Below are 12912 nucleotides of genomic sequence, written 5' to 3'. Positions count from 1 at the left end.
AACAAATCAACTCAAACTGTTTGTTTGAGTCAAATGGATATCGTTATGAACCTGAGGGTTTGGATGGGCAATGGAGTTAACAGCCAAAACTTACTTTTCTGGGCCAAGTATGTTGCTCTCAAAGATCTCTTCAAGTTTGTTCACATACTCTGAAAACAATGATTCATCTGGTTTGACTGTACCAAGAGTGAGATCATCTCTTTTTAATTCTGGAAATAGAAATCTTTCTACCTAAAGGGATTGAAAATACTGTAGTAACACATACAATAGAGGAAATAAGGTATTCTAATATCCATTCACCCACCACCTAAAAAAAATAAAATTGGTAAAAACACTGCAATGTGAAAAGGTTCTATTTGTAATTAACACTTGGTTACACAGTTTGCTTGCCAAAACTACATGAAAATTAAACTAAGGCTTTAATATAACTTGAATTTGAAGAAGAAAAATTCCTACACTCTCTTCTATAATCACAAAAGTTCACACAGTTCGTGATACACAACCCTTATCTTGATCTTCTATTTGTCAGTTTCCTGCCTCATTCATAGCTTTTTATACCATAGACAGTTTTTATTCAAATTGTATTTTGCACTCAGCTGTAACTTATCCAGTACCTTTGGAAGCTCCTCAGCACTGTGCAGGATCTCCCTGAAGCAATGACTGATTAGATCCCAACATTCTTTCAGAGGTGGTTCAAAGACAATCTTGGGTTCTTCCACACTGAGTCTGACTGTTAGTATCGGAGGTACAAAGAACTGCATTTCTTGATACGGTCCTCTAAAATCACTTCCATCCTTAGGGAAAAGAATGAAAATTGTATGTGCCAAAGAAATCAGCTATAACTCTAATAATTTTTAAAAGATTCAAACTTCCCCAAATCTCTTAACTACACAGCACCAATGGGATCTTCCTTCCCTGATTTTTATTCAAAACACTGATGTCCCAATACACAAGATTTTAAGGTGCCAAATCCTAAATGAATCTATAAAAATTGGAATTAGGAAACTGGATTTAAGCCTAATTGTCTTGATTTTCCCTTAAGTAACAGAAGTAAAGCACTAATTACCATACAGAACAAGTTCTAAAATACAGCCCCAATGCCTATAAAAAATAAAATCTAGAATCAAATGCAAGATGCTGAGTTTTTTCATTGCCTTGTATGGTTAGTAAGAACTGCTCTACCCCAAACTGCCTTTACAGTAATGGAGTCCTAACCCATGACTAGACTTGTAATGTAGATGTTACAGTGATTTTTAAAAAAAAAAAAAACCACAAAAAACCCCAACACCCCAAAAACCCAACTCCCCCCCCAAAAAAGAAAAAACAACCCTAAACCCAAACCAACATGCATGACAAAAAAACCTAAAATAAAAACCCCAACCATCAGCAACACCATCATCACCTAGATGCAATGCTTAAGGTAAGGTTTGACAGCATATTGTGTTAAGTGTGATCCCCTGGTTGCAGCGCAGTATTTAAACTGCCTCCATTATTCTGTTTAAATAGATTTAATTTTGTCTTGGTAAATTCTGGGTGGTTTGAAATTTAAAGAATCAATTTCCACTAAGAGGCAACTTTATCATAGCCAAAACAGTGGTAAAAACTCTCATGGTGTAATGCTTATTATTACAATTATGTGCATTACTTGAAATAATACTGGGCACCCGTTTGTGCAGACAGGAACACTACGCAGATAAATTACCCCTGCAAAGGATTACATGCATGGCTATGCACACTTCTGACTTCAAAAGGGATTGATCATGTGCTTTCAGAAAAACGTGTTTAAGTGTTTGGCCTGGTTAAGTCCAAGAAAAACAAAACTAAAATTAATTAAAAAACCCCACACACTCTCTCAAAACTAGACTAGAAAACTCCCATAAAATTCTTGTTGTAACCCTAAGCCTGCAAAATGATTATTCAAAAAACCAGTTCTTGACCATGTAAAAAGAAGTCCACTGAGAATGCACATCTGTTGGAAGGAACTAGCCATTCCGTTATGAAGGCAAAAGCTACCTGGGATATTTTAACTTTCAAAGAGCATTACATTTTATGGCTATACAAACTATTATCTCTATGTAACACTGAAAACTATAGACATACTTCACAGCATATACCTTGTGGATCATAAAAAACGCAAGAAGATCCTCTAAGGAGTTAACCACCATCTCACGTAATTGTAACGACATTAAAGTTGCCACCGAACGGAAATAGCTTTCAACTCGCTCAGAGGAATCGCAGTCATTTTCAGGAGCAAAATGAAGCCATTTCCTTTTCTGATCAAGGAAAATAGATGCACAAGTTGGAATCCACCTACAATGAAATAATATGGAGACAAAGTTTTTAAAAGCTTGTTAAGTCTTATTTTGCACCTTGCAATGAAATCTAAGCTCAGAATGACACAATGAGCAAAAATCAAAGGGCTAACAGAGGCGCTTAACTAGATGTCAAAGGAAACTGTACCCACCAGGACTTAGAGGAAACCTGAGTTTTAAGCTAAAGATTCTTCTTAGAATGGGTCCCTACTATTAGTTTAAATCAGTATTAACAGACAAAATACTACTGACAATATTAAATTATTAGCATTAAATGGGAAACTTGAGTTTGGAAGAGATCTCAGATGGCAGAATGCAGTCACCTTGTATCATGGGCTATTAGCTCACATAATCTCTTTACTAAATTAATTGATTTCCATAACTTAAAAAGTTAGATTTTCAGTCACTCTTTTTATAGATTCAGACTCCAGTCCTCTCGTAGTTAGAAACCATCTAATCTCCAGTCCACATTTATTCACAGTCAGTTTATTCTCCTTTATTCCCAAGTACTTTTGCAGTTTCAATAGCTCTTCCAGCATCTAGATGTTTATTCCTCTCCACAACTTTCCCCTTTCTTTTGGCAGCCTTGTGGTTGGAACTACTTCATCACAGTCTAAGATCTGTTTTAAATAGGGAGCTTCATGTAAATCAGACCCTAAAATACTCTTATTTATCTACTGTTACTACAGTTGGCACTGACTTGTTCTGAAGAATATTGTGAGCTTCCATACAGTGTCTTCGAACGACCTCCTCAAATTCTGCAGGCAACAGTGGCAGGTCTCTACACAGCATTTCTTCAGTGCGAACAAATCTTAGATGACTATACCTATGGGAGTAAAACAAACAGTAGATATTTTAGGGAATTCTGTTTAAAAAAACCCCATGAAATATAGTCAGAAAGGTCTCATATATATTTATAAACACTAATAAAGTAATTTCATTGATGCATATCACTTCATTGCTAAGCTGTCCGACAAGTTAATTCTAATGAATTTTTTTTGCTATTGGCAAACAATAGGTGTCACAAATTTCATTCTGTACTTCTTATACTTAAAATTGTTTTAAGTTTTTGCTGAAATGATCAGAACAATTTCCTGTCCTTTTCCTAGAGTCACTATTGTATCCAGGCATTAAAGAACATACAGAATGACACCTACTGCTTCTATTCCATATTAATAGCAATATGTATCTTTTCTGGATACCCTGTGGGGAAAAAAATAAAATTTCTTCAGCAAGGCATATATCACAGTCTGCAACATACAACAGCTTAAATTCTTGCAAATGTTACTTAAGCTCTGAGGATTACTATCTACCATATTTATATTTATAAGAATACATATATCAATTTTCAGCAGTTCCCAGAACAATTTACAACCATGGACATTTGAAAGAGACTCAATTTTAAGAGTTAATTTTGCTCATTTCAGGAATCAAGATGAGAATTCCAAATCACTATTTACTTGAGCAGTGAATCTTCGTTTAGGGATAAGACCTTTTAACAAAGGGGGCGATCTTTCCATAGCACAGTTATCCATTCTTTACTGCGGACATGTAAAGCATGCTCATGCCTGCATTCAGAGTCTACAGGAAACAACCATTTTATGTTGAAATTCTTACAGGCTCAGAAAAAAAAATAAAATTGAAAACAGAACAAATTTTGCCACTTTTTCTCTATTGGCTTCCCCAGGATCTCTGTAGCATATGTAGGTAAGTTAGCAGATGCAGTCTAAGCCATAAAAAGAAAACATTCTCAATGTAATTAAGAGCTTATGAACAAGACATCTTACTGAGAAAGCCAGAGCTGTTGCAAAGTGGGCATCAGTGGATTCACTACGAACAGATTCCTTTCATTCCAGCTTTTCACTTCTTCATAACAGCTGTGCCATGGGACTGGTGCACGGACAACTCTCTGGGGAAAAGGGCGTGGGGTACTTGCAATAAACAGTCTCTCTCTTTCAGCTGGATCCATCAAGATGTAATCAACTAGAACAAATCATATATATCATGGTGAGACTGCAGGTATGGTCAAAACTTGCAGATGAAAAACACAGTATCTCCATGGTTCAGGAAGTTGTATAATTCCGCCTATTTAAAACTTACACACTGTCATATAGTTACTTGCAAGCTTCTAGGATGAAATACAGGACTATAATCAAATTACCAATTTGACTACAAAATAATTTCAGAAAAAGAAGACAAGAATTGGTCCTGGTTCTCAAAACGGGGGACAGGAAAAACACCTTTTCGTTCTGTTTCCAGTTGAAGCACATTCATTTTGTGCTTCAATTCCTCATACACAAACTAGGGGCAGAACGATCTCCTTTTCAAGGATGATTTTTAGAAGGCTTCTTAAATGTTTCTGAAACACTCTTACAAATCATCTGTTGCATCTAGGAATGATATTACATTCAAAGGGTTGATCTTGGACCTGCTAAGTGCCCAAATTCATGTGCTACCAGTTCTGATCAATGACCTATACACATGGGATTAACAGAAACTGGGAAGCAGACTCACTACCCCTTGTTGACATTAGCATTACCACCAAAAGCGATGGTAAAATTGTGAATTAATAAAAGGCAAATTAAAGGGTACTTAAAAAGATATCAGAGCCTATAGAAGGCAGAGTGAAAACCAATCAATCTCTCATTTTGATGCTGTCATGAATGAGAGGCCACACCTATTTACTGGTCAACATATTTAAGAAAATTGAAAGCAATTATTTCACATGGGGAAAACCCAATGAAACTGTAAGACTACTAGAAAGCAACTTAAAAAAATCTCATGTTCTACAGAACTTCCTCTTTCACATTCACTTTTAGAGAGGCATTACTGAATTTCAAGGATTATGACATTCTTTTGTATTTATTTATATATGATGATCTTCTATGTGTTGAACATGAGCAATATAATCATGCACATTAATGTGTCATCTAATTTTCCTTAATCCTGTAATGTCTTAAATGAAATTCTTTGAACTTGTGAAACGAACCCAGCGTAACATTGACTTCAGCAGTTATGACACAGATTAATTTGGCTGTTAATGTGTATCACTGACCTACTGCAGAATACAAAAAAGTTTGTCTGGGAAGTATCTGTTAAAATAGCCTAGTTTATCCTCTCCCCACATCAGGATCAACTATACTTACAGTGTTGTTGACTATATTTGTCTATCACGCACTCCAAAGCAACATTCATCAATGAATCAAAGCACATTCATCAATGAATAATCTGTTGCAGTGCTTCACGATCTTTATAGTCACGATCTATTTCTAATTTCTTATCTAATTTTTTTTGCTGCAAATTAAGATGATCAGTCCTTGTCAACCATCATTTGATCAATCACCTTTATACATCTGATGAGGTGATGCAGAATTATGCATTTTGAATGTGATTTCGATTTGAATTAGGAATGGGAAATGGTGTGCGTATGGACAAAATGATTCTATGCACCCAGAACTATAGTAATTTCTAACTTCTGTAGCTAAGTGATGGGATGTAGGGTCTAGCAAACAGGTATTTGTTGAAACTGGAATGTTATCTAGCACGATCACAGATTACATTCTCTCAGGTATCTATTGCAGTTCTACTAACCCCAAAGGGGTGCCAAGAACAGAAAGTAGACTTGCTTTCAAAGGGCAGTGAATGTCTACATACTCTGAATTACTAAGAGATTCTGAGTCTTACCAATGGCTTTCATGAGGCTGATACGATAGTCTGCCTTAACCTCTTCTTTTAAACTTGCAAGTAAATTCTCCAGGTTTGGGTTAGCAATAATGTGAGTTGGAATATGCTTTAAAATTACATTCATCACTTCCTTATCCTGAGGTGCCAGCATGTCTTCCTGCACTCCATTATATATGTAGTAACAGTACCTCTAAAAAATAATGTTCAAAATAATATATTTACTGTATGCATCTTCTGACAGATAATGAATTACTACAAAGTATTTTTAGCTTTTCTATCACTTGAACCTTTTCCGCAATTGAAAGGTGCTTGAATATAATGGATTTGGATATCTCTTGGTTCTTTGTAAACCACTGTCAATGCCCGACATTTTTGCAATACTTCTGTTTTGATGTACACATATATACCAACAGAACTGAGTGCAGCATATACTGATCTCTGAAGTACTAGCCAACAATGTGAGAGGTTAAGAATTTGGGAAGATACTTCTACGCGCAAACTCATTAGAACAAAAACCAAGACTAAGCAGGTAGAAACAAATGGGCAAGGTGTAGACAATATTTAACAGCAGTTTGATATATTGAATATTTACAACTTCTAAACCTCATGTACTGCCCTATATATATCTACATATACTGCAGATGATTACTACTTTTATCTTTAAAAGAAATTCTATAAATACCTCTAAATCATTTCCTGAAGGTGGCTTTTCTCGCTTACTTATCTCCTTCTCATGTAAGTGCATAACAACAAATTGTTCTTCTGGGGTCAATGGTTGGTTGTCTGTATAATGTATGACGTGTAATTCTGACGTATGAGCAGATGCACAGAGTGAAATGGGATCCAAACTGTTTAACAAAGTTGGTGTACTTCTGAAAAAGGAATATAAGTTTAGGGAATAAAGCAGCAGTAATGGATTCTTAAATCAATATGAACAAATGATGAGTATTATATAAACCACTTACACTGCACTGAGGACAAGTATGACCTATGAAGTATTTCAATCACTCATAAAAAACCTCAGTAAAATTGTGTAACATCTGACAGGCAGTACCTTATAAGCAATTTCATCAGACCCTAGACCTACCAGCACTATTATTCAGATTGCCCAAGATCTCCACCTATTTTCAGGTGATTATCTTACCAAAATCTTAACAATTTAAGCCAAAAGTTCAAATTTGCTCATTTGCGTAAGTGTTACACTACAGACTTCTTTTTCATGGTTATAGGCTGTTTTCTATAGGACTTTTGTCCACATTGCTCAGAATGAACAATACTCAGTCAACAAGCTTTTGGCTCCATACTTGATCTACTTCACATTATCAAGTCCTTAGTTGAAGAAAATCTAAATATCCCTTTTGTTTTTTTTCTAGTATTCATCACCATGTTATCTTAACAAGGAGTAAAAAAGTTAGTATCATAGCACTTCCAGAGAGGATTATTTCCTTGTTTTACTGATGAAGAACACAAGCACAAAGAAAATAAAAAGAAATATTTACTACAGCAGAGCACTCAATTTGACACAACTCTAGAAGCATTAGAAAGTATTTAAACCCTCACAGCAAAACTGAGACTTCATTTCTGCAATCTGTATCTCTACCAACTAAACTCTTGAGTTCTTAAGTCAGTAATTATGAAAGCAAGATGTTTCCTTTACCATGCCAAAGACTGAAATTTGTCCTGCCACAAAGAAGTAGTTAAAAGCTGCTGTCACTTCAAACACCACAGAATTTCAGTCTTGATGCACATACATTTTTTTGCAGAGACTTAACATTTCATGCTTGGATGCTTAACATAGCATCCAAGTAAAAAGAAATATTAAATCACAACTCAGATATCTAGACTGATTGTAATATTCTGTATCTTTAGAACATTACAGTACATACCTATCAGAATTCCATTGACTTCTTTGTGTAAGTTTGAGCTTTTTCCTAGAAGGATCAAATTCTTTCGAAGCTTTATGCACCAGTTAAGAAAATCACATACTGGAATATTTTTCAAGTAATGTATTACTTCAGACTGGTGAAAACCAGAGCTAACACAATCAATCAGATAATGAAGTAACAGAAAACTACAATGTTACAAGGAAGCCTTTAGTTTTGACCTAGCGTTTAGCAAGACACTAAAATCATCTGTTAAATAAACTTGCTGATTCTGGGACTATGACAGCATTTAGCTCATGCTGAAGACTTCAGTGCTTACTGACCTCCCTGCACAAACCATATTTTCTGCGCTGGGACTTTCTATCTTGAATAAAGAAAAAAGCACTCCTATAAGATGTATAGTTCCACCAAATATACTGCACATGAAAAATTTGCAAAGTACAAACTACTATTTTGTACTTTGTACAAAAATTTGTACAGAGTACAAACAAATAAACAGGTCTTTTAACAAAATTAACACATCATGCCTCTTCACCAAGAAAAGCACCATGACCTGCTTCCCACATCCCACCCATGTACTGGAGATATACACAGAGTAGAAGAACCAGGCGTATGTAAAAAAACTGTTAGAGATCCAATGAACACAACCAAACCTTTCTTAAATAGCATACAAGGGGACTATGCAGATATTGAAACTATTAAGTCTCATCTATCCCAGGGAAATGAAACAATTTCTAACACTTCAGGGAAGCAAAGCAACTATGCAGCATGAGTATACTCACATGCAGACTGACAGTATATAGAATCAACATGTTGAATCAACAGCATATAATATCTCACATTGTAGTATTTACATATACATGCACAGTTTACTAACCAGTAACATCAATTACATGGTTTAGATGTAAACAGTGTATTAAGCAACATTTCTTAGATTTGATCCTCAGGGAAAGATTTTAATGCCTGTCACCCATCTTGTTTTGCTATGCAAGATTTACGAATATGGACATAACAGGGGTGCACATCTAACTTGTTTCTGTTTTCCTGTTAGTACTAACTTTTACTTAGCAAAAGTAAGAACCAACCTGTATTTCGTTCATTTCCTGCTTTGCAAACAATTCCCTCCAAATAATTGCATGTGATTATTTGAAGGGACGAACTTAACTAATTAATCATATATTGGCCTTACCTTTATTACAGTTATTCACGCTTTTGGCAATTTGTCTATGCTGACCCTGAAGTGATAAGCTCATAAGCTTTTATTAGGGATAAGCGATTTTCCCAAGGATGATGCTTTAACAGATAAGCAATTAGACATAAAAAGGTATAGAACAAGCAAGGCTAAACTTATAAACACATTCAAATACGGATACACGGTGAGGCTGTTCTCTGCTCTGCTGAACCCAGTGACGTCCCTGTCATTGAAGAGGACTTTAATTTGTGCACATTTTTCAATTTTAAATCCCGTGCAGTAAGAGTATAGTTATTAGCTATGGAGTCACTCGGGCTTCGGTAGTAACTCTGTTCTTTGAATGGAGCTGCCAAAGTCCATGACGCTCGTTGCATCAAAGGAGGATAACAGCTCCTCTTAACAACAAGCTGAAATTGGAGAAAAAAAAAAAAAAAAGCAGTAGTTTTACACAGCACAGTAATTTAAAGAGTCTTTTTAGAGCTAGAACTGGGTTAAAGATCAATAACTCTGACTCAAGAGTCATTTGACCCCCAATCTATTTTCAGATCCTGATGCTCCACACATGTATAAGAATAATTTTACACGGTGCTTCAGTAGGAGTACTTGTATGGCTTTTTGAATAATCAAAATATTTAACCCAAAATTTAACAGCAAATAATTAACTATAAATTCAAAAGAACAGATTTAAACTGCCAATGTTTAATGTCCAAATTATAACAGAAGTTGTAATGACACTTTTCTAAATAAAAGCAGCTCTACTGAAGGACCTGACAATCTGCTTAGTACTTTAACTTAGTAATTTAAATTATTTTTCCTGTCTTTACTTCAACTGCCAAAGGCGTAAGATGCCTAAAATCACGCTAGCACATATAATTTAGTGCATACCCTGATGCAAGGGGAGAGCACACATACCTGATACAATTCTGAAGGTGCAGCTGAAGCAGAAGCAGGTAGGGGCGGTAACTCCGGTAACCGTTTTGCATGACTCACGTTATACACAGAATTGTTCTGTGACTACAGAGAAATGAAAAACAACTTCAAAGACATTTATGAAATACACTCTTCTGAAAAAGATTCATTCAGAAAGAACAAAGACTTTCCATTTTCATTGAAAATTACATATTGCAACTTTTCCAGTTTTAAGGAAATGGACATTCTGTGGAGTGGGTTCCTCATGAAAACAGGTTTTCAGATGGCACTGTTCTTTGTAGTCATTTGATAAAACTTCTAATCAGCAATATATGTCAGAATTTAAAAAAAAAACCAACATTTTTGTATCACTGAAAACAAATCAAATTATTTAAATTATTTTTACTTATACTAAAATAAACACTGGATGTTAAAACATGAAAGCCCACCAGACTGCCAAATTGACAGTGAAACAGTCCAAGTTCCAGAAGAAGCTATATTGCCAGGATGCCACTGAAAGAACAGATTGCTCACAAGGACTCTGCAAAATGTTTTAATACAAATGTCAGAATGCCTAATACATCTAAGAGCTATGTTCCACTTCCTCAAGATGACAATACTTTGAGGTGGCCTTCCAGGACCCAGTACGAAGTTCTCTAATGACATTTTCTCAGAATTATTTAGCCTCACAAGTGCTTCAAGATGTTTTTGAACAGCACCTTTCCTTAGTACAGGCCAAAACCTCACCCCTAGTTTCCTCTGAGCTCCAAAAAACCCCAAATTTGTTTAGGAGATTCTTGAGAAACAAATTCCCAAATACATAGCGGCACTATCAGAAAAAGGAGGTGGAAGTATGTGGCATCTGAATGCGAGTGAATTAAATCAACATGAAAGAGGAAGTTACTACTCAATATAATTATGTTTGAATAACAAATAATTGTTTACATAATTGTTATTACATTTTTAGCATGTGATTATTGCTTTCTGATATATGAACTGGAAAAGTAGGCAGCTCAAACCTAGTTTTCCAGCAGACAAAATTGTGCCCTCCTCAATACCAAAGTACAGGCCAGCCCATTCAGAAATAAAAATTGAGGACAGACTGATCTGATTTACCTCCTTGGTATTCCCCAGCATGTCTGCACACAGACACACAGAAATCAAGACATTATCACTGCCAAGGATATTTCACTAAAGACAGCATCAATTGCTCTTGATTAATGACTAAAGGATTGGGCCTTAGGGTACTTTCAAAATGCAGTTTATTAGGAGATTTGTTCATTCTTAAAGGTACAAGGGTTATTAAGAAAGCCATTGTTCATTCTAAAATGGCTCTTGGTTTATTTTTTTTTTTTTGTATTTCAAAAAGTTAAATGCTTGACTAAAGGGATTCTTAGTAATAAGTATATTATAAAGGCTTAGGTCCAAAGAATATTCAACAAGAACAACTGTATTCAAGTAAGAGTTCTTCCAATGTCAAACCACTAGCCACCAGTAATGGCCAATTTCATCTGAAGTTTTGAAAAAGTTATTGAACTTTCACAGTCACTGCTGAAAAAACTTACCCTCAGGAGCCCCGGGCTCTGTGTTGGCTTCATTCTGCTTTGGGTTTTTTGTTTGCTTAGAAGTTTTTGGTCCTCCCTGTCAATACAAGCACACTTGTCGTTACATGCACTGGAACAGAATTAGAGATCATTTCAGATGCTACAGAAGGTGTCAAAACAATCAGCTTCCTATCCCAGCTGCCAGGAAGAAGAAAAATCTCAGCTCTCCCCTTCCTTGTTTACAACACTAAGCTTTCTTCCCCTCCAAACCACACAATCCCTTTTTCTCCATTCCTCTTCAAGCTCACTTTTCACCTTAATCTTTCAAACCCTCTCCAGATGTCTTTCAAGTAAGATTGTTTCCATCCTGCTTTTCCCATTCTCAAAAAAACTGTTTCTTCCCCACTACCTGTTCTCTCCTAATGCCCCAGGGCCTCTGGGCCCCTAATTATGGTTTACAGCAGATGAGCCATACATTAATTGCCATGACAAATAAGCACACGTCAAAAGGAATGGGAAAAGAGAGAGATGACCAGCATGCCTTACACATCCACGAAGTGCACAAGCGAGCAAGGTAAGAGCAGGTACTACCTGCAGGCGCCCTTGTTACCAGTCCCCCTGCCTGTTGCAGCTTGGTGAACTTCTCCGACACTCTGCCTTTCAGTCCTCAGCTTCGTTGCCCCAGTTACAGCATAGCTGAAGGAGCCTGGAGACAGGAATTCCCTCCTCCCTCTCTTCCCCCTGCAGAGAGAAAACAGCCCCTTTCAGTGCAGTGTTTTGCCAAGCTGTGGTCAGGGAGATTCAATTGTGGAACCAATGAGCAACTGTACAGGTTCATTTTACCTCTGAAAGCTACTGAAAACATAGTCCTAAGACATCTGAGATATTCTGACATTTGTATGAAAACATTGCACACAGCAAGGGAGATCCCAGAGCAATAAAGGCTATATAAACCCAAATTTACTAAGGAAGAAGGGGGGTGGGGGTGGGGGGTAATTATTTAATATTCCAAATCTTGAACTCAAACATCTCCACCACTTTTCCACCATTGTGACTCAAACTCCCTGAAGATCCGCAGACAGCAGGTGGGATACTTGTAGCCACAATTCCTCTAAGTCAGCTTGTACACATCTGCCTCCCACTCACAGTCATCACTATGTCCTGAAAGAGTCCTCTACCAAATTTCTTCAGAAATGGGATTTATTACCATCCAACATGAAATCTCGTGCAGTCTCCTTATACCGACCCTCAAGAGATGCCTTGTACATTTTCTGCCAACATAGTGAGACTTCCATTTTAACTTAAACTCTTTCCCAACATCTCTGGATGCTAATTTTCATCCCATTTTCTGTAAACTGTGAGAATGGCTGATACCCAAGTTAACAGCA

The 12912-nt window shown here is 36.4% G+C and overlaps 1 protein-coding gene across 1 annotated transcript in view; it reads right to left on the bottom strand.

Moving 5' to 3' along the window:
* DNAH3 (dynein axonemal heavy chain 3) overlaps nt 1-12201 on the bottom strand; it is a 69724-nt gene extending 57523 nt beyond the window's left edge. The window contains exons 1-12 of the mRNA XM_037385043.1: nt 12116-12201; nt 11546-11654; nt 9984-10085; nt 9253-9478; nt 7883-7952; nt 6679-6868; nt 5997-6186; nt 4100-4295; nt 3013-3138; nt 2115-2310; nt 615-794; nt 95-231 (exon numbers count right to left, since the gene is read on the bottom strand). Coding sequence (XP_037240940.1) covers nt 95-231; nt 615-794; nt 2115-2310; nt 3013-3138; nt 4100-4295; nt 5997-6186; nt 6679-6868; nt 7883-7952; nt 9253-9478; nt 9984-10085; nt 11546-11578 — 1646 coding nt within the window. The 5' untranslated portion in view covers nt 11579-11654; nt 12116-12201. The remainder of the gene's footprint in view (nt 1-94; nt 232-614; nt 795-2114; nt 2311-3012; nt 3139-4099; nt 4296-5996; nt 6187-6678; nt 6869-7882; nt 7953-9252; nt 9479-9983; nt 10086-11545; nt 11655-12115) is intronic.
* Between the last annotated feature and the right edge of the window lie 711 nt (nt 12202-12912).

This window comes from Falco rusticolus, chromosome 4, assembly GCF_015220075.1.
Source record: "Falco rusticolus isolate bFalRus1 chromosome 4, bFalRus1.pri, whole genome shotgun sequence".
In the NCBI taxonomy this organism is placed as follows: Eukaryota; Metazoa; Chordata; class Aves; order Falconiformes; family Falconidae; genus Falco; species Falco rusticolus.
Note: the sequence above shows the minus strand (reverse complement) of the source record. Positions and strands in the feature narration are given on the sequence as shown.